The 24,574-nt window shown below is 47.3% G+C and overlaps 2 protein-coding genes across 4 annotated transcripts; one reads left to right on the top strand and one right to left on the bottom strand.

Annotated features, from left to right (window-relative positions):
• Positions 1-572: 572 nt before the first annotated feature.
• Positions 573-9,601, top strand: CDKN3 (cyclin dependent kinase inhibitor 3). 2 transcript variants are annotated; one of them, XM_039712785.1, is made up of 7 exons: positions 573-858; positions 1,950-2,005; positions 2,627-2,671; positions 3,431-3,653; positions 4,716-4,747; positions 5,280-5,383; positions 6,080-9,601. In XM_039712785.1, exons 1-7 carry the CDS (start codon positions 665-667, stop codon positions 6,164-6,166), a joined length of 741 nt encoding a protein of 246 aa, XP_039568719.1. In that variant the 5' UTR covers positions 573-664; the 3' UTR covers positions 6,167-9,601. The 2 variants fall into 2 exon arrangements, with proteins under 2 accessions (XP_039568719.1, XP_039568720.1); XM_039712786.1 differs by lacking the exon at positions 573-858 and adding an exon at positions 1,066-1,228.
• On the bottom strand, positions 8,766-16,240 carry CNIH1 (cornichon family AMPA receptor auxiliary protein 1). Of its 2 annotated transcripts, XM_039712787.1 has the most exons (6): positions 16,093-16,231; positions 14,862-14,930; positions 14,549-14,596; positions 11,362-11,474; positions 10,799-10,942; positions 8,766-10,006 (listed from the first exon to the last, which is right to left on the bottom strand). In XM_039712787.1, the coding sequence occupies exons 1-6, from the start codon at positions 16,171-16,173 to the stop codon at positions 9,979-9,981; spliced, it is 483 nt and encodes a 160-aa protein (XP_039568721.1). In that variant the 5' UTR covers positions 16,174-16,231; the 3' UTR covers positions 8,766-9,978. The 2 variants fall into 2 exon arrangements, with proteins under 2 accessions (XP_039568721.1, XP_039568722.1); XM_039712788.1 differs by lacking the exon at positions 14,549-14,596 and having other exon boundaries at positions 9,102-10,006; positions 16,093-16,240.
• Between the last annotated feature and the right edge of the window lie 8,334 nt (positions 16,241-24,574).

The following is a 24,574-nucleotide window of genomic DNA, read 5'->3' as shown; positions in this document are numbered from 1 at the left end:
CTCAAGATCATCCCTGCATCCCTGTGAGTGAAGGCTCACATCCTTCTCCATGTTTTATCATGGAATCAGGGAACGCTTGGGGTTGAAAGGGAATTTAAAGCCCACCTAGTTCCACCCTCTGCCATCAGCAGGCAGGTTGCTCCAAGCTGAGCTTTGAACATTGCCAGGGACGGGGCAGCCACAGATTCTCTGTGCCAAGGCCTCACCACCCTCACAAGGAAGTTTTCTCGCCAATATCCCATCTAACCCTGCCATATATCTTTGTGAATTCATTCCCCTTGCCCTATCACTCTTAAGAACCACTGGGATTACCAGGAATGGGATAGTGAATGATGAACACACCCCCGAGAGGGATTTTAAATGGAATTAGGGGGGGGGGTCCGCCCACGCCCCTCCCTCACGGAGCCCTCACGGAGCCCCGCCCCCAGGCTCGAGACCGCCCCCTCCCGCCTCGCCTCCTCACCCAATGAGCGCAGAGATCACCGCATCTATTTGCATATTAAAGACCGCTCTTCTCGCTGCTCACCAATCAGAGCGCTCCTCTCATGAAACCGGAGGGAAGGCCTGCTCGGCTTTCCACGCGCCCGCTGAGCCGCAGCTTCCCATTGGGAGACGGGCCGGTGGGCGGGGCCAATTTGAACGGGCGGCGGCGGGGAGCGGCGCCATGATGAAGCCTCTGAGGGATCGGGATCGGGATCGGGATCGGGATCGGGATCGGGATCGGGATCCTGGTGCTATCGAGGGTCCCGGCCCCACGATGAGCTCCCCGCAGCCCACTGCGGCGCCAGCCGACGGCTTCGCCTCCTCAGACGATGAAGCCGCCGAAGAGGACCTGAGCCCGCCGCTCCACATCTCCTGGTGAGGGGACGCCCGCGGGATCCTTTCTCTGAGGGAATTGTATGAAATCCCTATCCTGAAACAGCATTAAATCGGTATCCTGAGAAACAAGAGGGTTTTCTCTCCGCAAGCAAAGCCCGAGCCGGGCTCTGGACACCTTCCAGGCTGCGCTGCTGGGGAAGTGTCAGTGGGTGTGGGTGGGCTGGAAGGGGCCAGATCGGGATCGGGATCGGGATCGGGATCGGGATCGGGATCGGGATCCTGGTGCTATCGAGGGTCCCGGCCCCACGATGAGCTCCCCGCAGCCCACTGCGGCGCCAGCCGACGGCTTCGCCTCCTCAGACGATGAAGCCGCCGAAGAGGACCTGAGCCCGCCGCTCCACATCTCCTGGTGAGGGGACGCCCGCGGGATCCTTTCTCTGAGGGAATTGTATGAAATCCCTATCCTGAAACAGCATTAAATCGGTATCCTGAGAAACAAGAGGGTTTTCTCTCCGCAAGCAAAGCCCGAGCCGGGCTCTGGACACCTTCCAGGCTGCGCTGCTGGGGAAGTGTCAGTGGGTGTGGGTGGGCTGGAAGGGGCCACTGAGGCCAGCGCTGCTCCAGCCGCCCTGCCCAGGCAGGGTCACCCACAGCAGGAGCCGAGGATCCCATCCAGGTGGGTTTTGACTGTTTCCAGGGAAGGAGACTCCACAACTTCCCTGGGCAGCCCGTTGCAGGCCTCTGTTCTTTACTCACAGGGTGGTGATGCCATGGCACAGGGCAGCTGTGGCTGCCCCTGGATCCCTGGAAGTGTTCCAGGCTAGGTTGGACAAGGCTTGGAGCAGCCTGGGCTGGTGGAAATTGTCCCTGCCCATGGTAGGGGATTGGAACAAGATGATCTTTAATGTTCCCTCCAACCCAAACCTTTTGTCACCCTCAAAGTAACATTTTTCCTCATATTCACTTCCCATGTTTCATTTTGTGCCTGTTGGTCCTCATTGTCCCACCAGACACTGGTGAAAAGATCTGGCCTCACCTTCTTGACACCCCCTCCAAAGACATTTATATATTTAAATAATTGAAATCTTCCCTTCTGCTTTTTATTTATTTTACTTTTTATTTTCTAATAGGTTGTCTTTGTCTCCTGTCTACTCTTCAGAGTTCCTGGGATTATGTTCCCTTCCAGGTAAGAAGCATTCACTGAAATCTGCAGGCATATTTGAAAGCTGAAGAGGGGTAATACTTTGTACCACAAATTTCTGTGTTGTGAGTGACTTCTTTTGTAATCTACCCCTGGAATAAGGGTTTTGGAAACACCAAAGCTAATCTAGAGAATATCTTAATGCAAGATCACGTTTTTTAGTTGAAAAAATAAACATATAAACTTTGTCTGCATTTTTAACTATCAAAACTGCAGCCATGGTGAATCTCCACTCAACTCTTAAGTGATCTTTATTCACCCCTTTTATTTGTTGGATGATTTTTTGTGTTTTGTGGGGGGATTTTATGCTGTATCCTGATTTAAAATATGCAAAACTTTTCATCTGGAAAACACAAAGCACCTTAAAACCTTGGGCAGATTTCTTTAGTTAATCCTATTACATTACAGTATTAAGCAGATAATGGTGTTTAAACTGTCTTCTGCACCAGGGATCTACTTGCAAAAACAGGAACTGTGTTTTGTTCAGGCGTGGCTTTGTTCCTTGCTTTGGTTTGGGGGGGAGGCTGCCTGCTCTGTTCTGCTGCAGCTGCCATCCCATAAATGTCACTTACCCCAGTGGTGATAGATGTTCACAACTTGTTTCAGGTTGCAGGTTTAAGGATATCAGAAGAAACCTTCAGAAAGATGTAGGTGAGTGTTCCTTGTGCCAAGGGCAATTCCATGAATATTCCATGACTATGGAATAAATAGTCAGGATATTTCCAGGCAGGAGCTGCACAGAACCCGTGAGGCATCTTCAGAGCAGCTGGGACCAAGATGAATTACAAGCTTGTAGTCTTCCTTTTTCCCAGAGAAAAGTGAAATTGGGGTAGAAAGGAGGCAATTATGTAAAGATTTGTGCTGAGTATTCATCTGTAAGCACTAAAGAGCAGAGACTGACAGCAAATCCCCACAATGTTTGGGTGAGTCAGGCTTAGGAAGGAGCTCCTGCCTGTGAGGGTGGGAGGCCCTGGCACAGAGAGCTGTGGCTGCCCCTGGATCCCTGGAGTGTCCAAGGCCAGGCTGGATGGGGATTGGAGCAGCCTGGGACAGTGGAAGGGCTGGAATGAGATGGGCTTTAAGGTCCCTTCCTACCCAAACCATCCTGGGATTCTGTGATTTTAACTGGAGATGGGCCAGAAATATTCTGAAGTGGATAGCAGGCTGTCCTGAGTGCTGCTGTGCTCTCCAGTGACACTTCTCTCAGGATTCCCTCTGAACTGAGAAAAGTCCTCTCCTGGATTACCTGAAGGGAAATGTGGGAGAGACTCAGTGGAAGAAAGAATGCTCAAACCAAAACTGCTCACTCCTGTTATCTCAGCCCCAAAGATTAAACAAGAGACTCAGGGCTGTTTATCCTTAAGCTTGATAGGCTTTTGTTTATCTGCAAGTGTCCTAATCTGCTGGCAGGAGAACTGAAGAGCTGTGGGGTCCAGGATGTCTTTGTGCTTTGTACCAGAGGAGAGCTCTCAAAGTACCGAGTACCAAACCTGATGGACGCCTACCAACAGCACGGGATGTGTGTGCACCACCACCCCATTCCTGATGGCAGTGCTCCTGACATTGCCACCTGCTGCAAGATCCTGGAGGAGCTCAGAAGCTGCCTGGAAAATAAGCAGAAAACAATGATACAGTAAGTTCTGGCTGCCTCCCAATCACCCCATGTTCCTGTAAAGGATGCCAGCTCCCCTCCAGCTGTATGAGCAGGGGAAATAGGATGGTGTGAAAAGGCAGTTGCACTCTTTAGGGTTAGTTCATGCTGTGATGTCTGCTTGTTCCTCCTCCTGCAGCTATTTGGAGAGAATTCTTCCTTTCAGAAGATCAGAATATCCCATTTCAAGATTAGAATGTCCTATTTCCCCTTGCTCTGTCCAGCAGGAGTTTTAAAGTGTGTTTTGGGTGGCACCACAGGGTTCCTTGCTCCCAGCCTACCTGGATATCAGGTGTACAGAATGAGTTGGGAGCTAATTGTGACTGCCCCATCCCTGGAATTGTTCCAGGCCAGGGATGGGGCTTGGAACAGCCTGATCCAGTGGAAGGTATCCCTGCTCATGGCACGGGGCGGAATGAAGGGACTCTGAGGTCCCTTGCACTCTATGAGTCTATAACATATCCCTGGACTATTTACCAGGGACTCAGTGGGTTCCAGCAGTGCAAAATTCACTCCTGATTTCCATGAATGGGTTTAAAGGAGTTTATTTAGCTGAGCTCAGAAGAGGGGGGAAGAGCTTTGCAAATTCTGTGTTCCCTGAATGATCTCCCTGACACCTTCCTGTACAGACATCCACCGAGTCCTTGGTCTTTCTGCTGACACAGAACCCTGCTCTTCTCCTCACAACTGTCCTCAAACCCTTAATCTGGAATAGGATTTAAAGAAATTTGAAATTGTCCATCCTCCTACTGTTTCCTGTCCTCCTGTGCTTTTGGGACTGTTAGCAGGTATTAAGGGGAACTTTAAAATTGAAGTTTCCATGGAAAGACACAGAAGGTCTGCAGAATAAATAGGATATATCCCTGTAGGTATAGAAATAGAACATAGAAAATATGTAGAAATTCTTGTTCTGACTTTTTTTTTTACCACTGCTGTTCTTGATTATATTAAGGCAAGAACTGTGTCCATCTATTTATGTGTTGGGGTCCCTGGGTGCTGCAGTTTGCCACAGCTCATTACACCAGATGTTTTCTTTTCTCCCAGCTGTTATGGTGGCCTTGGACGCTCATGCCTTGGTGAGTATTTGTCTCCATGCCTGATTAACCCATCCCACAAACCCACAGAGCCAAATTGCTTCTCTGTGGATGCAATCCAAACTGTCACTGCCAGGAGCAGCCTGGTTAATAGAAAGGACATGAACCAATTCCTCTGCATCTGATTCATCCCAGTGTTGCCCCTTGAAGCTTTCAGGAGCGTTAGTTACTGTGTGTTCCAGAGGAAGGGGTGTGGATATGGCCAGAAGACACAAAGGGGAATTAACTGGGTGTACTGGCACTCATTCCTGAAAAGCCTAGGAATTACGTGCCAGATGCTGCTGGGAAGGCAGGGGGAAAATAGTTTGAGGGTTTTCACCTTTTTACAAAGCCCATAAGCTTAGGCAGCAGCAGCAGGCAGATGGGCCAGTGCCCAGAAATAGGATTCTGCAAGAGATCCAAGAGCTCTGGGACATGGATAGGTTTGCCAGGGTGGTTTTCATGGGACAAATCAGTGGCTGTGTGCAGTCAGAGGTGCCCAGCAGCATTCAGGAGTAAACACTTTCCCCTGCAGTGGCTGCCTGTCTCCTGCTCCAGCTTTCAGACACCCTGGCACCTCAGCAGGTGATCGAGAGCCTCAGGAGCCTGAGAGGATCAGGGGCCATCCAGACCATCAAGGTAAGGGGGCTGCAGCAGGTAATACACAGGTCCAAACACCAGGGAGAGCTCAGCCGTCCCCTCCTTCACTTCCCAGAGATACCTCTGTATTTCCAACACCTGCTCCCTGGGGTTTGAGCTGTTTCCTGCTTTCAAGAAACAGCTTCTCCCAGGAAACTGGTGACTGGACAAGAGGGAAAGGTCTCAAGTTGTGCCAGAAAAGGTTTAAGTTGGATAATGGAGAAGTTTTTTTTCACTGAAAGGGTTATCCAGCCCTGGCACAGCTGCCCATGGCAGTGGTGGAGTCCCCATCCCTGGAGATTTAAAAGCCGTGTGGATGCACTTAGGGATGGGGGGTAGTGCTGGGGGAATGGTTGGACTCAAAGACCTTAGATTTTCCAAACTAAATGATTCCATGATTCAAAATAAAGCAGCTTTGAATTGTGACAACTCCCACCTCTGAGGACCATGTTTTGCATTACCTTGGGGTGATGCATCACCTGTGGCCATTATGGGGAAGCACAGGATCCAAGTCAACATCCATGGAATCTGTGTCTGACAGTGAAAAATCCCAGAGGATGTGGAGTAAGCACACGGAGAACAAATGTACCAGAGGGTGCAGTTTTCATCCAGGGTTATCAAACAGCTTTTTAACACAGGTGGTGCCTCTTCCTAAAGCACAGAGCACTCACTGCAGATCTGGTTGTGCATTTCCAGCAGTACAATTTCCTCCATGACTTCCGGGAGAACCTGGCTGCACACCTGGCAACAGAGGACCCGCTGCTGAGATCGGCATCGCGGTAGCTGATCCTGCCACGGCGTCTGTGCCTGTGTGGAGAACTCCTGGACAAGACACCTCTCTCCTGCCCTTTCCTCAGTGCTACTGCCTCTGTGACACAGCTGCTGCCTTCCAAATCCGTGTGTAAAGTATTGGGATGGGGAAGGAAATCCTAGAGAACATGTGGTATCTTCCCATCTTTGGTGACTTTAATACTCGCTGCCTGAAAAACACGTGTACAAGTGTGTTTGTGTCCATTGCTGTTCTGCTGGGAGAATGGAGCTGGAGAGAAATTCCATCTCTGGAGCTGTTTAAAAACACCCTCACACCATCGGCTCTGCTGTAAAGCAAAGTCAAGTCAAGCTGGAGCACTCACCCCTTACGAGCTCCTAACAACTTGTTGTGAAGTGTCACGGTTCTGCTCCATGTGTTGAGGGGTATTTGGGAAGGAGTCTCCTCATTCCAAAAGCAGGTGGTGTTGCACCACAAATCTGTGACAAAGCCAGCAGGGGGGTTGTAGGTGACTGTGGCAGGAAGACACTGCTGCAGCTGCGTGGGTGAGCTGGCACAGCCCTTCTGCCTGCTGCCAGCACTGAGAGTAAACAATCAGCTGTGGGCTGGCAGGATCTCACAGGAACGGGCCTCTAGCAGTCCCCAGCCCTCCTGATTCACTATATCCATTCAAAGTTCCTGGCTTTGCTAAAGTTCAGGATTTTGATAAAGTTCAGGACCATCTCAAGTCAAAAGCTGGGACAAGACCCCACACAACACCAAGGGCCTGGTGTTGAAGAAGTCCCTGCTTTGTGAACTTCAGAATTTATCTTTTAACATTTGAACTTTGAGCACAATGTGCTTTCTGCAGATTGATTAGTGTTTACTGCCATTCCCCTCCATACTCTAACAGCAAACAGGAACTTTTCCAGTTTCACAGTATAGAATAATTTACAGCAAATACCCTGCCCCATATGTGCTTCAGTGCTTAATCCTTGCAACTAATGGCTTTCAGATATTAAATATTTATCACATGACTCAGCAGGAAGCTTGCTGAGGGCAAGAGAAATGTTCTTTATCTTCTCCATAATCATTTTGCCTACTAGAACTCTAAAAACAACAATCAGGACCACATTTTGAATGCCAAAGGCCTGGTACTCCAGCAAGGCATCACACAAGAGCTCCTCCAACATTCCTGGGAAAGGAGGCTGACTTTGCAGGACAGGGATGGTGTTATCCACACCCCTGGCAGCTGGGAATACCCATCTGCACCCCAGGTCCAGCTGAAGCAGGACAGTGCAAACACTTTGGTAAATATTGCTGGGCCCTTGCAGCTGGAGGGGCTGCAGGAGCAGCTGTCAGTTGGGCTCACTCAGGCCTGCATTGTTTATTCCCGTGTGGAATTTGGCTCAAACCAGCCCAAATGCCAAGGGAACAAGAGATTTGTTTAGAAGGTTGAGGAGAGCCAGGGGCTACAAGCAGCCAGTCTTGTTTCCATAATGGATTAATAAACATACAAACATAAGAAAGGTTTAATGAGCTTTGCTTCCACAGGCTGAAGTCATCTCTTACATCTTTGGAAGAGCCAAGCAGCAGAAAAATAAAAATGAGCCAATAGGAACAATATTCATGAGTTTCCAAAAAAGCCTTTCAAAAATTCTTCGGTGAAAAGCTAAAAATTATGGTTGCACGAGGAAAAAAACAGTCATGGAATGCTGAAGGTTTGAGCAGTAGGGGCACAGGAAATGTGAGAAAATCTATTTTATGTACAAAGCAATAAACTGTCAGGACTATTATTAATTAGGAAAGAGAACTTTAACTTATCACAGTCTGAATTCTCTTACCCCCCAGTATATTTATAAAAACTAGAATCTACCACTCTCCATCCCCTGGGAATCCAAACTTTGTGTGATAATAGCCTAGAAAAGGGGAACATTGTGGAGGAGAAAGGACAGTCCCAATCCATGGAAGGACTTCCAAGCAGAGACCACACTTAGCCCCTGTGACAGGTGACATGAGTAAAGTGTTCATTCATACCCAGCACAAACAAGGGGAAAGGGAGACATTTTCACCATGTCCTCAACAATAAGAGCCACTAAGTGAAGTCTGGCAGAACTGTTAAATGCCATTTTTTACACACAGCAATTCCATTGCAGATTCACTGTCAGGATTGCCCAGAGAAGCTGTGGCTCCTCCATCCCTGGAGTGTCCAAAACCAGGGGTGGAGCAGCCTGGGATAGAGGAAGGTGTCCCTGCCATGGCAGGGTGGAATGACATGGGATTTAATTTAATGTCCCTTCCAACACAAACTGCTCTGGGATTCTGTGATCTTCCAGACCAGGCTACAAAGTGCTCCACAAGCAGCTGAACTGATGGCACAAAAGCCATTCAGAGCTTTTTAAAATGCCAAAGCCCACTCAGGACATCTGTAACAATTATTTCCAAATTTCTCCCTCTTCAGGCAGACACTCAACACCTGCCCTGTTTCATATTCCTTCCCTCAGCCATTGCCACTGCCCAACACCAGTGTTGGAATATCTGGATTTCTGGTGGAACCTAGTGCAGCCACTCATACAATTTTCACTGCCCCTAACACCCAAGAGACCCAAAGTGAACAAATACACAGTTTATGCAAAAAAAAAAAGTTTTTACTAGAACAGGGAAACTCTGCATTGTTCTCCAGCACAGGTAAATGAAAAAGATCCCTAATTATTACTTGTAAATTAAGCAGCTGTTCACAGTCACAATTTACAATGCAATATTTATCTGAAACATCCTTCCATGCCCCATCTGCTATTTACTTCAGGGAAAAAAGCTTCAGGAAATCAGAGCTTCCCTTTTCCAGAGGTAATTAAATTCTGTATTCTATTTTTAAAGGGAATGCAATAATCTACTGTAAAACAACTGATGAACACAGCGAGGATCTGCTGAATTTGTAAACAAAACAAAAGGCACCACATAAAAAAGAAATGTTGCTGAATTTGAGATTTGGTTTTTATTATCATTTATTGCACTAAGGAACAGCGGGGCAGTTTCACAATCTCACCTTCTGCTTTGAAAGAGTCTGTAGTATTTACTACTCTTAAACCCAAGAGTGTTTTCATCATTGGACTTGATAAACGTTGGAGGTTTGTCCATTTGTTAATCAGCACAGACATAAAAAAAAAGAACATTTAAATTCATTCCTCCATGGAAATTCAGCTTCTCCTATCACAATGACACAGGCTCGAGATTAAAGCAGGGTTAGTGTTTGGAGAAGATACAGAAGGCTCTGGACCTATGGATGCACATACAGGGGAAGATTAACCAGATAATAAAAAAATAAACCAAAATACAACTATTTTTGCTTTTGTGTCCATGAATTAATATCCTAAGACCAACATCACCTATGGGCAAAACATACAGCATTCCAGTCATTCCCAAGCACTTGGAGCTAGGGCTGGTTTAGAGTAAAGAGTGGGATACACAAGTCCAAGTGAGCCACTACAAAGCCCATCCTACAGCAAACCCCTAGAGTACTAAGGCTAGTAGTGACCAACACCTACTTGAAGGTTATGGCTGTTCCTTATGGAGTGCAAAGTCAGAACTTTTCAAACCCCAGTCATCTTTATATTAATTTACACATAATTCATTAATTCCAGCGTCCCAGTAAAATATAAGAAAACAGTCTTTCCACAAGTATAAAATGTGGAAATATTTTAAAAATAGGGGAGTCATTGTTTTCTAACTCAATTGTGAACGTCAGGTTCCGGATTTAATCTTGGTCAGAGGTTCTTGTTGTAAAGAATCCATGTTTTTTGTGGCTTTTGCATGCACTTAACTGGAACAAAGCTTGGTGAATGTCTTCTTAAGAGCTCACCAGAACATAAATCATGCTGCAGAAGAAAAAAAAAAAATATATTAAGATGCATCATTTTGATTAGTGTTACACATTTAATTCTAACAGGGTCTATTATAAGGAACAAGTCCATGTGAGACATGTGGATTGTGACTGAAGATTTGACAAAATGACTTCTACTTTTGACTTCAACAAAATCACATTTACATCAAACACTTTCCTCTGAAAACAATGTTTCAGCTTCTTAATTAAAATACCCTGGGATTTATTATATTATGCTTAACAGAAGAAAAATTTTGAGATTTTTAGTCTACAGTCATGGAACAGAGATTCAAAATAGTAATTCTGACCAAATTAGGATTTGTGTTTTAAAGCAGAACCAGGGGTGAATGGGGATTATTTTCAGGAAAGCTGGCACTGTAGGTGATCATACAGATTTCCCAGCATGTTTTGAGTTGGAAGGACTTCACAGATCATCTCGCTCCAACCCCACCAATGGGCTGGGAGACCTTTGGCCAGGCCAGGGTGCTTCCAAGTCCCCTCTAACCTGGCCTGGGACACTTCCAGGGACCCAGGGGCAGCCACAGCTTCTGTAGACACCCTGTGCCAGGGCCTCCCCACCCTCATAGTGAACAATTCCTTCCCAATATCCCATCTAACCCTGCCCTCTGGCAGTGGGAAGCCATTCCCACATGTCCTATCACTACACACCCTTGTCCAAAGTCCCAGCTCTCACAGGCTCCCTTCCAGCATGAGAAGGATCACATTCCTATGGACAGTATTTCTCTCTGCACTGAGCCAAAGCTTCAGACTGAAGAGGAAAACTTACCCATATAGGTAGTAAAAAAAAGACAGAAGGTAGAATGCTAATTTGCACCATCCTTCCTTCTGGCAATAGGCTAAAATATCTGCATTCATGATGGTCGTAGGATCGTAGAGCCCCGGGCCGCTCATCACGGGTCTGCTCATGTACCTGGAACGAGGCACAGTGTGGGGTGACAGCCACAGGAACCCTGAGTCCTGCCCCACCCACCAGGGAATGCCACAACTGAGACAAGGAGTCCTCCCTTTACAGAGAAGCAATTCTATTCCCATGTCTCAAGGAATGGCAGAAGAGATTGAATTGCTACTTCAACTGGCATTCCACACTGGGAATTGTCTCAGTGCACCTCTGGCATGGCAGCGACTTCAACACACACAACTCAATCCTCACACAGCACAAGAGAATAAAAACCACCCCAGAAAGCCAGGAGATGGTTCTTATTGTACAGCCATCACCTGAACTTTCCCAGAAAGCATCTGGGTTTTCCCAAGACACAGAACACGGGACAGAAGACAGCAACAGGAGAATGAGTAACAATTCACTGAGCGCAACAGACTCGCCAAAATTACCTCCAAATATGATAAGCCAACAAGGGCATATTGAGAGCCAGTGTGAGCCACTCTGCTGCACAGAGAAACATGACACAGAAGAATGCATGGATGAGGTACTCTGGAAGTACAAGCTGGAAAAGAAAAAGGTGAGTTAGAAGTTTCGATTGCACAAAACAAAACGTGGCATTTCAGCTACTTTGGAGGCACACGATTGCTTAAAAATATTATTTAAAACCAACACTAACAAGAACAAGACTGTGGAACGTGAAAGCAGCAGCCAGCACTATGTGCCTTGCTGTTTTCACATGCTGTTCATGAACCAAGGAGAAAAATTTATTAGATTTAATGGTCAGATCAATATTTTTTTATTGCTTCTATTAAATTAACAGATTCCACGCTTTATGCATGACACTCAGAAGAGGTCACTGAGATATTTCTGCTCATGCAACAGAGAAATATCAGTAGGAAACATGCTCTGCAGAACAGTTTATAGGCAAAAAGAAGTTTGTGTTTTCCTGTTTTACAGCTTTGTTTTGGTCTTCACAGATCCAGAACTTTCCGAAGTTGAAATATTCCCAAAATGTAACACCCCAGGCAGAGCTTTACCCAACCAAACCAGCGGTGACGTGGTGGCACACACAGGTCTGCAGAGGAGCTGCCCTGAGCAGACAGTTGTCCCTCACAGGTTCCCACTGTGCATGCTTTACAGCATCATGCTTCCAGCAGAAGCCCACAGAGCTCAGTCCCAGGTACCACGGAATCACAGGAAGCATGGAATGCTGCATAGATTAGTGTTGTTAATAGGAACAACATGGAGAGGTACAGAGAGTAAACACATGCAAAGAGCTGCGAAATCTCACACCCAACACACGAGTTAAGTTTTATCCAAGTCACCCCAAAGTGTTGCTATTCACTGCTTTATTACCAGGAATGATACAAATCAGACTGGTTTGGGTTGGGAGGGACCTGAAAGCCCATCCAGTTCCACACCTTCCACTATCCCAAGCTGCTCCAAGCCCTGTCCAACCTGGCCTTGGACACTTCCAGGGATCCAGGAAGCCAAAGCTTCTCTGGGCACCCTGTGCCAGGGCCTCACCACACTCTCATTATGAAGAATTCCTTCCCAGTATCCCATCTATCCCTGCCCTCTGGCAGTGGGAGCCATTCCCTGGGTCCTGAGCCTCCATGCCTTGTCCCCAGTCCCTCTCCAGCTCTCCTGGAGCCCCTTCAGGCCCTGCCAGGGGCTCTGAGCTCTCCCTGGAGCCTTCTCCTCTCCAGGGGAACATTCCCAGCTCTCCCAGCCTGGCTCCAGAGCAGAAGCAGCAGACCTGTAAAGTTTTCACCTTCTCAACTCAGGCCCCATAGAACTCCTCCTCATGGAAAATACCCCATTTCTACCCAAAGGTTTAAATTGTCTACCTGTATGTGCATGTACACACACAACACATTCTGCTCTTCTTCAGTTAAAACTCCAGAATATCTTCCTAGAAATCTAAAAGCTACCTACAAACAACTCACCACCTACTTTCCTATGACATTCTAATTCTCTAAATGAAGAATATCAAACAAAGCGAAGTTGCATCAACACCACCAAAATTCAGCTGTTGTACACAAAATGTTTCAAGTAAATATTTTCATCCAGATCCTTCTTTGCATACTTACCATTTATACATGGCAATTATTTATAGCAGAACCACCCTGTCCAACACACGATGCATTTGGCAGCCTGCTCAGACAGATTCACCAGGCCTGAAAAATCTGTATTTATTTACCTACACATCTCAAAATGAGTTTTTCTTTTCTCTTGTTTATTATACCCCACTCCCACACCAGGATCCCTGCCTCTTTCTAATCTCCCCCACTTGATCCTCCCTGCCTGTCTTAGAGAAAAATGAATTACATCAGATCCTACCATATTTATCACAGAAGTGAGGGAGGATGGATCTGGTTGCTGAGAAAAGACATGACTATAACAGGAGCAGGGAAGAGAAGGAATCAGCAGTACTAAGGAGTTACTATTTTAGGCTAATCTTTCCACTGAGGTGCCTCAATTCCTACCAAGATATTTGGTTCTTTGCACAGGAAAACAACACACCCCTGTGTTTGTCCAGCACCACGTACCAGATCCCCTCAAGAGCCTGAACTTCACTTCTGGGGACTAGCCTGCTTCCACAGAACAGCAAATATGAGATTATTTCAGACTTTCAGTTGCAAAGCTGCCATGTAAAGGACACTCCATGCACGTGGGGCAGCAGAAGGTTAATATTCAGTTAAACATGCACATTTTTACACTACAAAGGTTGCAGTAAGGTCATAATGCATCAATGTAATGAGAGTTGGCCTCTCCCACACTGCAGCAGAGATGACTGGAACAGACCAAGCAAGGGAAACTGTTAGATGCACAGCTCTCCTAGCAGCAAACCTCCTCTCCTCCTCCCCTCCTCACACTGAAATATTCACTTTCATTTGTGTGCTGTACACATAACACCCTCTCCCCCACCCCCCAGTTACAGCAAATTTATTTTTTGTTGTGTATTTCACTTAGAACACACTAAAGCTACAGTTGAGGCCACACTGCTGTGCTGCCCCTGCATCCTCCCTCAGCCTGGGCACACACAAAGGCAAAGCCATAAGAAAGGCACAAAATGCTGCAGGATCAACCTCTGTGTTCTTTAACAAGCCTCCCTGATGCTGCTGGCCTGTCAGAGATGCAGGCAAATAGTTTGCCTCAAATTCTTTTCCTAAGCCAAGGAGTGTCTGAGTTGCATCCGAGAGAGGACACTGGGACACACCCCTGATCCTGGAACACAGAACAGAGAAGTGAGGATAGCACCTACCACCTTCCACTCACCCAAATGCTCAAAAAAAGATCAGAACTGACTTGGTCAATGCCTAAAACACCCTCAAGTATTCTCCTCTAATCTGAATTCAGTAAACCTGACTTGAAAAAACACAATTTATTTCTGCCTGAAGTTATTTTCTGACACCTAACAGGCATGTAACAGTTTTCCCCAAGTTGCTGGGTAAGCAAGCAGAATTGGTTTGGCACAAAATATGGAAATCTATGAGGCTGTTATAAACCCCAACGAACAAATAACGAGCAGATGAACAGGCAGACTAAACAAAACAGCTAAATAGTATTACAAATGTTCCTAACAAAATGAAAGGGAAGTTCAAAAACATGAAACTGAAAAGCAGTACACACCTTTAATGCAATTTTGACTCTTTTAATCTTTTTGACCTTTTCAACTGTCTTTGTGCCGAAAATGTGGAAAGCAGATTGAAAGAATGTTAGTATGACAGCTGACAAGATCACCATCAGATTAATAACAGTCAGAATATTCAACTTGAAACTAAAGAATCAGACAAAGAATTTCGCTTGAACTTCTACCAACAGCGAGGGCTTCTCAACCCAGATGCAATTCTATTGCCCAGGCTGATTGCATCAAGATAACACCAAAAATAAGCACTTTACATGTATTTATTCAGCAAAACAAAATGTTTGGTGTGCTACTTACAGGATTGAGTGTATTACACTGGTCTATGGGGTTCTTGTAGTCAGTCTTCAGTTCATCAAATGCTATAATCTGGAGGGAAAAAACATGAAAGCGTTTTGATTCCCAAGGAGCAATTTTGTGTTTTTTCCATTAAAAGTACCATTTAGGCACAGAGCTGCTACCTTTGTTCTCAGTAACATTTCACCTAAGTTCTGCCTACATCAACTCACAGTGAGGACAGATGTGGAACAGGTTTTACAAACACCAAAGCAGCAGTTTCATCAGATATTCAAAAGCCTCTGACTATTCTCCAACATTTTCTCTTCCTGCCTGCAATGAATCTCCTACATCCCCTTTTTCAGTTTTCAACCCCAATTGCTGTGCAGACCCCAGCCTCACCCAGGACACTCATGGTGGCCAGCAGGAACCTGGCATGGGGTTCCTTAATCCAGAAAAAGCAAGAGCAAGCTTAAAAGCCAACAGATATTTTTCCTCATTGTCAATGTAAATCCTGAGCCCACAAACATCCCAGAACCACAGAACTGTCAAGACTGGAAGGGACCTCTGGGGATCATCCAGTCCAACTTCCCTACAAAGCAGGATAACAGAGCAGGTTATACCTCAAAAAGGTGCATCCATTTAAAAAAAAAAAAAGTATACTGGTCTTTTTCTTGACATAAAGTTAAAGACAAAGATGCAGCATGAAGTGCAAAAGGCAGATTTACACCACAAACGTCCTGCCAAGCATCGCATCCTCCCTCAGAGCAGCTCTCGCAGGCAGGGTCCTGTTGGCTGCTCTCCCAGTGCCAGCAAATCACAGAATCATGGAATGGTTTCGGTCGGAAAGGACCTGAAAGATTATCCAATTCCACCCCCTGCCACGGGCAGGGACACCTTCCGCTATGCCAGGCTGCTCCCAGCCCCATCCAGCCTGGCCTTGGGCACTGCCAGGGATCCAGGAGCAGCCACAGCTGCTCTGGGCAACCCATGGAAGGCTTTACCACCCTCACAGAGAATTCCTTCCCAACATCCCATCTATCCCTGCCTTCTGTCAGCGGGAAGCCACTGCCCCTTGCCCAGCCACCCCACGCCCGTACAAAACCCCATTTTATCCGCAGAGAGGCCGATTCCCGCTCCTAGGGCGGTTCCGGATGCGGTTCCCCCGCTCCTTCGGCAGCCGTCCGGAGCCGCCCTGGAGGCTCTCCGGAGCCGTTCCCCGGACGGTCCCCCCCTCCACGGTGCCCGTACTCACATGCCAAATGGCGAAGAAGATGAGGGCGGCCGTGAGCAGCAGCGCCAACATGTAGCAGAAGGCGGCGAACGTGAAGGCCATGGCGGCGGGGCCGCGCGGGGGCTGCCGGGCGCCTCAGCAGCCGCCGCGCAGCCGCCATGGCCGCGCCCGCAGCGCCCCCTGCCGGCGCCGCCCGCCGCCGCCATTTCGTGAGGGGGGGTGGGAGGGGATGGAACAAAAACCGGGTTTTTCACCTTAAAGCGTGGGAGGAGGGAGTGCGATCGCGCTTTGCGGAGCGCGGTGTGAGAGAGGGTTGGCGTAGAATCATGGAAGTGCAGAACCTAGTTTAGAAAAGATCTACAAGATCATCGACTCCAATGACTCCTGTGACTGTCAACACACCAGAGCACTGAGTGTCGTTTCCAGTCATTCCTTGAACACTTCAAGGGATAGGGACTCCAGACCTCCTTGGGCAACCTTTTCTCAATGACTGGCCATTGTTTTCTTGCACAGTTTTTCCATAATATCCAATCCAAGCCTCCCCTTAGGTTTTCTGAGGCCATTCCCAGCCACAGCTGCTCTGGGCAACCCATGGAAGGCTTTACCACCCTCACAGAGAATTCCTTCCCAACATCCCATCTATCCCTGCCTTCTGTCAGCGGGAAGCCACTGCCCCTTGCCCAGCCACCCCACGCCCGTACAAAACCCCATTTTATCCGCAGAGAGGCCGATTCCCGCTCCTAGGGCGGTTCCGGATGCGGTTCCCCCGCTCCTTCGGCAGCCGTCCGGAGCCGCCCTGGAGGCTCTCCGGAGCCGTTCCCCGGACGGTCCCCCCCTCCACGGTGCCCGTACTCACATGCCAAATGGCGAAGAAGATGAGGGCGGCCGTGAGCAGCAGCGCCAACATGTAGCAGAAGGCGGCGAACGTGAAGGCCATGGCGGCGGGGCCGCGCGGGGGCTGCCGGGCGCCTCAGCAGCCGCCGCGCAGCCCAGCTCCATTCCCTGCCCTGGACACACTCCAGCCCCTCAATGTCCTTCCTGAATTGAGGAGCCCAGAACTGGGCACAGCACATGGTGGTCTCAGCAGTGCCCAGCACAGGGGACAGTCACTGCCCTGCTCCTGCTGCCACATGCCAAGGCCACTGACCTCTTGCCCACCTGGGCAAACCTGGGCTCGTGTCCAGCCACTGTCAAACAGCACCCCCAGGTCCTTTCCTACTTTCCAGACCCTCTGCCCCAGCCTGGAACACTCCATGGGGTTGTTGTGACCCAAGTGCAGGAACTGACACTTGGTCTTACTCAACCTTGGACTCTTGGTCTCAGTCTATTGATCCAGCCTGTCCAGGTCGTTCTCCAGGGCTTTCCTGCCCTCCAGCAGATCCATACTCCCACACAGCTTGGCATTGTCTGCAAATTTGCTCATGGTAGACTCAATCCCCTCAGCCAGATCCTCAGTAAAGACATTAAACACGACTGGGCCCTATACTGATCCCTGGGAGACACCACCAGTGTGCAGCACCATTCCCCACTCCTGTTTGGGCCCAGCCATCCAAACAGTTCTTAACTCAGCCTAGGGTAAACCTGTCCAAGCCATGGACTGACACCTTTTCCATGAGTTTGTGTTGAAAGGGAACTTAAAAACCATCGATTTTCAACCCAGTGCTGTGGGCAGGTACACCTTCCACTAGACCAGTCCAACCTGGCCTGGAACACCTCCAGGGATGGGGCAGCCACAGCTTTTCTGTGCAAGTCATGCCAGGGCCTCACCACCCTCAGAGGGAAGAATTTCTTCCTAATATCTCATCTAAATCGTCCTTCTTTTAGTTTACAGCCATTCCCCTGTGTCTCATCTCTACCTGATCATGTAAAATTCCCTGCTCAGCACAAGCTACATCTGGAGAAAAGGGAGATGGCAAATGCAGGAAGAAATGCTGGAGAAGGCTGTGCTGTGTGAGCCCTGGGGAAGGGAGAGCTGCTCATACAATCCCAAATCAATACAAATGGGAGCCTGTCCAACAGAAACAGCAAAATGAGAAAACAGTTTGAGGAGAAGATCACCCCACTCTCCTTTCAAAAGGTCATGTAAAAGTTGTTTCAGTTTAAGCAGTGACACCTTGCAGTAAAGGCAAGCTGGGGTGACATTGCTGCAATCATTTCCTCTGGAGAAGAGTGAGGGATAATTTCCATAAAACCAACAGCTGCCAAACTAAATAATATTTTCCGGTGTTATCTGCTGGAAAGCTTTATACACAATTAATGGAGTGTCACAATGAGAGATGAGCAGAAACTTTATTTCCCTCACCAAAATACAGGAAAGGCTGTAGCAAATGAGCTGTCTTTAGGAAATCAGCTGTTGCAAAGATAAAGTTGATGTTTCAGTATAAAATCACTCATCTCATCCACAAACTACTCCCAAATGAAAGCGCTGTGGTCTTATTGTGACCCATGAAACTTTGATGTGAAAGCCAGAAAACAGATTTTTAAATACATTTTAGTGAAGATGAGCCCTGAAAAACCTGTTCCAGTGGAAGGTGTCCCTACCTGTGGCAGGGGATTGGAACCAGATGGGGTTTGGGGACTCCCATCCCAAACCAGCCTATGATTCTGTGACTCTGAGATTAATAAGAAGGTGAGACAACACAGGGCCAGGAGAGTGTGGGGTGGGTACTGCAGCCCAGGCAGCTGCTCTGAGCCATTCCCAGCTCTGTCCCAGGAGCCTTCCCATCCCTTTGCAAGAAGGACAGCCAAGAGGACCACTGGGCAGTGAGAACATCAGGAAGGGCAGAGCCTCTGGTGGTTTCCTTCCAGCTCAGGGTGACAGGATGGGTTAGGAAAAGGCCCTGGCAGTGCATCACAGCCACCTTCCAACCATTCCTCATCCCTCACTCCTGAGGAGCCAGAAACAACAATTTCTGCAATCCCTCTGCAATAAGAGCTTTCTTCATATCACTTGATGCTTCTTTAGCCTTATTTATTTGCAAATTGCTTATTTCTTATTTGGAGTACACTTGAGCTGCACAGGCACACTTATTCCCACAGACACAGGACTGGACTGTGCTGGAATACTCCCTGCTGCATGCTTTGCCAAAGCCATCCAAAGCCAGTTTGCCTCCCAAGAGCTGTGGGAGGTAGAGAATCAGGATGTGTGCAGAGATCCTGTTATACCTTGGGGCTGGGGAATGCAGGTTTTCCACTGCAGTTTGATCCATTCAAGGTAGATACTTCTGTATTTGATGACTTCTTGTACATGAAAATGTTGTGCAACAGGGATGTGCAGTCTCAAAACTAAAAAGGTGTGTCAGCCACATACTTGCATTTGCAATTAATCCTGGTTCTGCCTCAAGGAATGCAGTGTTTTATTCCCTCGGGTGCTGGCATACCATTCAACTGCAATTATCCTGTCAGGAAAAGTGGAAGGCAGCTGTAATCTTGCACAACAAAGATTTCTGCACTGAAGGATTTCTTTATCATAGATTTATTTATTTTTAAAGATAACACAAAAGGAAATTAAAAGTAAATTCTGTAGAAAATGGCCTAATCAATTCTCATTTCACATCCATTTAGTATCTCAAATCAAACAATGACTGAGTATCTTCTCTGATTAAACTTTGAAAACAATGCCAGGAAGCCACAAAGGAGCTCTGGAGATGCCCAGTCTGGACACACAGGAGTTTAATCCTGATTGGAATCCCCAGGGAAAATGTCAGTGTCTGTTCCCTTCATCTTAAATCCCTCTCAAGTACTTGTCCTTATTGGAAAACAGCCGTATAATCAGTCATAATTCAGTGTGTTACAGGCTGTTCATGAGGAAGATTTTGGCAGAGAACTGTGAGGAAAGATTATGGAGCAATTTCTCTGAATTATGCACAGGTTAACCACATCCTTCAACATTAAAAATTGTCATTTCAGTTAAAGATATCAAGGAGAAATCTAATACTATTGAACTTCATTATAAAAATCCTACTGAGTTTAATAGACTTGACTTACTGTGTTTTCAGGAGAGGAAAAACTGAGTCTATATCTACAATTTAAGGGGCTCATAAAAAGGAGGAGGAGGGACTTTTTATACAAGCATGGAGTGACAGGACAAGGAGGAAGAGCTTCAAATTGACAGAGGGCAGGGTTGGATGGGATATTGGGAAGAAATTCTTCCCTGTGAGGGTGGTGAGGCTCTGGCACAGGGTGCCCAGAAAAGCTGTGGCTGCCCCTGGATCCCTGGAAGTGTTCCAGGCAAGGCTGGACATGGCTTGGAGCAGCCTGGGACAGTGGAAGGTGTCCCTGCCCTTGGCAGGGGTGGAATGGGATGAGCTTTAAGGTCCCTCCCAACCCAAACCATCCTGTGATTCTGTGAATTTAGCAGAGACTCTCTGAGTATCTCTAACAGAGTCCAGCCAAGGTCACCTTCCTGCACTCCTGTAAATACACATCAGGAGCAGCCAGAGCACAGGACTCCTCACCCACTTACCCCTTTATCCACTAACAGACATTGGTTCAGTCTTTCATCAGCAGGACAAACAGATCCCTGCATTTGCAGGTGCCCCAGCTCCCCTTCCACAGTGGCAAATACCCTTTCCTATTGCACTAATTAACTCACCTCCAGAATCCCTGCTTAGGCTCTTCCATTTAGTACTGATCACATAAACAAATTAACATTATAAATTCCATTGCACGTGAAAGCCAGCCTCAAGAGAAACAATCACATTTAAAACCCAATTTCAGAACATGGGTGCTGCCAGGCATCTCACCAGGACTCATTACAGAATCCACCCGTGGCCTCAATCCCTCCAACATTCACTGGTCAGATGGCAACAGTTTTCATTTAATAGGTTAAATACTGAATACTCAACCTGTCCCCACAATAACAGGGTTTGTTTTTCTCATGCTGGGTAGAGCTCCTGTTAATGGCTTTCCACACAATTCTGAGCATGATAACAGTGTGTGGACAGGAAAAGGGACCAAGAGTTGTATTAAAAAAAACCCATACATTTATAATGCATTTCAGGATTTGGCTGCTCATCAACAAAGGAGGGGATTTTCCAAAACATTCTGCATTAGCCTAGCTGTAGCAGTGGTAGCTCCAAAAATGTCACCCTTAGTCCTTAGCTCTTAGAATCCCAAAATGGCTTGGGTTGGAAGGAACCTTAAAATTGTCCAGTTCCACCCCCTGCCATGGCAGGGACACTCTCCACTAGACCAGGTTGCTCCAAGTCCCATCCAGCCTGGCCTGGAACTCTTCCAGGGATTAACATTCTTATTGTTTCTGCCCAAAAGGAGGTAAGATACACACTTCAGCTTTGTATCAGAAAAAATAAGCTGTGGAGGGCTCTGACTTTGGACTTCCTGTTCTCTTGCAGACATCCCTTGTGGCCCTGACTATGGCACCTTCAGGCCCAATGTGTATTTACACACTTAAGTCACACTAAATAGGATTTCAGAAGCCTCCATCCACATCTAAATTCCTTCACAAATCTTGCTTTTGGTCTCTCCAGCTACATCTATATTATCAAATCAGCTCAAAGCTGTACCAGTGCTAGAAATCCACCCCACTGGTTGTTCTTGATATTTAAAGTCCAGCTCTGCTCTGGCTGTGGCTCCCAGCAGTAACCTCAGGCACGGGGAGCTGGGTGGAGTGGCTGACTCACACTCCACATCCACAGCCCGTGTGCATGAGGGCACAGAGCCAGTACCTCCAAGGCTTTAGGACTAAACCACAGGAATGAGGCGGCAGCAGCAGTAAAGATGCAGAAGTTCTCTGTAGATGAGAACAGCTTTGTTCACCTCCCAGACAGGGAACTGGCTTGTATTAAACTGTACTTACAGACCTTGGAATGGGGCCATCCAAGGAAAGGAGGGCTCTTGAGTGGATGCTTCTATTTTTCTATTCTCCCAGTAATACAGCTATACAATTTGTTTTGTACTCCTGAACCAAACAATTGCACATTCACAGTTGGAGGTAGGGTATAAATATTGTCTCTGGCTGATCCCTTGATCCTGTCGTCCTCGCTGAATTAATCACACTCACAGATCAATCCAGGATTTGTTGCTGGCAGAGCAGATGGCCAGGCAGACTGCAGTTGTGAGCAAGGCAGGCACGTTCTCCTTCCAATTATCCAGCAGCATTTTCTAACAATGATATTTAAAATTAGACATTATTTTGAACAAATGTTAGATCTCTCTTGTTCCTTCTTCAGCTCCATAGGGACAATGACCCCTAATTTTTTGTTTTGCTTCCATCCTCTAAGGCTCAGCGAAAGTACTGGATGGCTGGTGCCCCTTTCCCTTTCAAGTGAATTTCTGCCCCATTTTCTTCTGCTGTCTTCCCATTTTCCACAGAAATGAGGTGACAACAGCAGCTGCTGTTTGGCACGGGGATTTCAAGGGTGCATTATATTAATTGCTGGGCCAAAGGTTCCAGGAGAGGGAAGAGCAGCTGCATTCATGGGGCTCATGGCATGGAACAGCAGAAATGGGCTGACAGTGTGTGCCTTTCAAACAGCCTGGATAGGACTTCCCTGTCACAGGAGTAAATTTGCCGTGAAAGACAGAGTGCTGTTCTCCCAGTGTTTACGTCTGTTCTGCATTCAGTCCCTCTGGATGATAATTGCTCCTGTGTCCCCTCTGTCCCCTGCTGAGGAACTGTGAGAGCTGTCAGGGGAGTTTCAGCCCAGCTCCATCAGTTCTGTAGGAGACACCTCACGTTGCTCCAGAGGTGAACAGGGTTAACCCAGAGTGTGTTTGCAGTCCCTGGAGGAATGAAACACAACAGGACAGCCCAGAGGAGACGATCCCCCGTGCTGGGACACAATGGGCCACTCTGATTAACCACATCTATGCAAAGGCATCGAGATCACCCCCTTGGCTCCATGGCTAGAGAAAAGACAGGGAGGTTACACGGAGCACAGCGAGGCTGCACGGGATGCTGCACACTCACACTGCATCAGACAGCCTCTGATCCACACAGGATCACAGCATCCAACAGCACCCAAAGGAACAGCAGACATGGAAAAAAGCCTGCAGGACCTGGGAGAGGAACAGTGCCCAAGTTTACACTGATGTGAACTTAGAATTATGGAATCCCAGAATGGTTTGGGTTGGAAGGGACCTTAAAGATCATCTGGTTCCAGTCTCCCTTCCACTATCCACACTGAAGTGAACTTAGAATTATGGAATCCCAGATTGGAAGGAACCTTAAAGATCATCTAGTTCCAATCTCCCTGCCCTAGGCAGGGACACCTTCCACTATCCCAGGTTGCTCCAAGCTCCATCCAACCTGGCTTTAAACACTTCCAGGGATGGGACATTCACAGCTTCTCTGGATAATCTGTGCCAGTGCCTCACTACCCTCACAGTCAAAAAGTTTGTCAGATATTCAATCCAAACCTACTCTTTCAGTTTGAAGCCATTCTCCCTTGTCCTGGTACCCCAAATTGTTGTAAATATGCTCTCTCCATCTTTCTTGTAGGCTCCTTTCAGGTGCTGGAAGCCTTCTCTTCACCAGGCTGAACAATCCCAATTCTCTCAGTCTTTCCTCACAGCAGAGATGCTCTATTCCTCTGATCAGCTTGCTGGCTTCCTGAGGTCTCACTCCAAAGGCTGATCACATGCAGTGTTCTAACCACCTACAGAGAATATCCCCTGTTTAGTATTTCACCCTTTGTTGCTTCCCACAAAATGAAAATAGAAAACTTGAGGTATGCATACCTAAGCCTTACATTTCAACATTTCAGTATAGAAACCAGATACAAATGTGTATTAATTTGAAAAGTTAAAAGCTAAAGCCAGGGGTCCTTGTACTTCAGAACTGTATTTATTAAAACAATGCTGGAATTGACATTTCCAATGCCTTGAACACAGCACAAACCAAGCCAGTGCTCTCCCTTACTCTGCAGCCCAGAGAGAGGATGCCAATTCCCCAAGAGGTTGATCCCAGATACAAATTTTGAGAACTACAACTCCTTTTCCCTGCTGTACTGTAGGAACCTATATGCCTGCATGTCTGGCAGTTCAAGGCTGCTCTTCAAGAACACCAGGACTGCCTCTCAGATCCCAGAAAACTCTCTCTTCCCCAGCAGTTACCATTTCAACTGTGTTCCCAGACCAGCCTCAAGGCCAGCTCAGCACACAGGACCAATTCCCTGGGTTCAGTTGCCTTCTGGAGGGGGTGGGAACAAATGACAGCATCTCCACAGCTCTGCCTTTGCTGGCAGAGAGAAGCAGTTGCCTACCCTAAGGGAAGCCCTGCAGAGGACGTAACCAAACTGGAGTTACACATGTAAAAGCCAAATCCAACATCTCCAGCATTTATAATTTATAAGCCCCTCTGTGCAGGTTTTCCCACAGGAAGCTGAGCTTAATTTCTTTAGACCTTGTAGTACATCACCAAAACTGCAGCTGACACAACTGTGCCAACTAACAAGTGCAGGGGATGGACCCACCTGGCAGATCTTCACTTTTGTTCCAAGGGGTGAGGCCCACCTTAAATCCTCAGCCCTGCCATACAGGA

Source organism: Passer montanus, unplaced genomic scaffold (assembly GCF_014805655.1).
Source record: "Passer montanus isolate IOZ18808 unplaced genomic scaffold, ASM1480565v1 scaffold27, whole genome shotgun sequence".
In the NCBI taxonomy this organism is placed as follows: Eukaryota; Metazoa; Chordata; class Aves; order Passeriformes; family Passeridae; genus Passer; species Passer montanus.
The sequence above is the reverse complement of the archived record's forward strand: the minus strand, read 5'-3'. Positions and strand labels throughout refer to the sequence as shown.

What these genes read in the sequence shown, in the direction of transcription:
- CNIH1 (XM_039712787.1), bottom strand. Translation starts at nt 16,173, where the DNA reads ATGGCCTTCACGTTCGCCGCCTTCTGCTACATGTTGGCGCTGCTGCTC. An exon ending in GAGTCAAAATTGCATTAAAG is followed by an intron (nt 11,475 to 14,548) that starts GTGTGTACTGCT and finishes TTTCTTTTCCAG; the next exon opens with CTTGTACTTCCAGAGTACCT. An exon ending in TTGGCTTATCATATTTGGAG is followed by an intron (nt 10,943 to 11,361) that starts GTAATTTTGGCG and finishes GCCTCGTTCCAG; the next exon opens with GTACATGAGCAGACCCGTGA.
- CDKN3 (XM_039712785.1), top strand. Translation starts at nt 665, where the DNA reads ATGATGAAGCCTCTGAGGGATCGGGATCGGGATCGGGATCGGGATCGG. An exon ending in GGGATTATGTTCCCTTCCAG is followed by an intron (nt 2,006 to 2,626) that starts GTAAGAAGCATT and finishes AACTTGTTTCAG; the next exon opens with GTTGCAGGTTTAAGGATATC. An exon ending in AAGCAGAAAACAATGATACA is followed by an intron (nt 3,654 to 4,715) that starts GTAAGTTCTGGC and finishes CTTTTCTCCCAG; the next exon opens with CTGTTATGGTGGCCTTGGAC.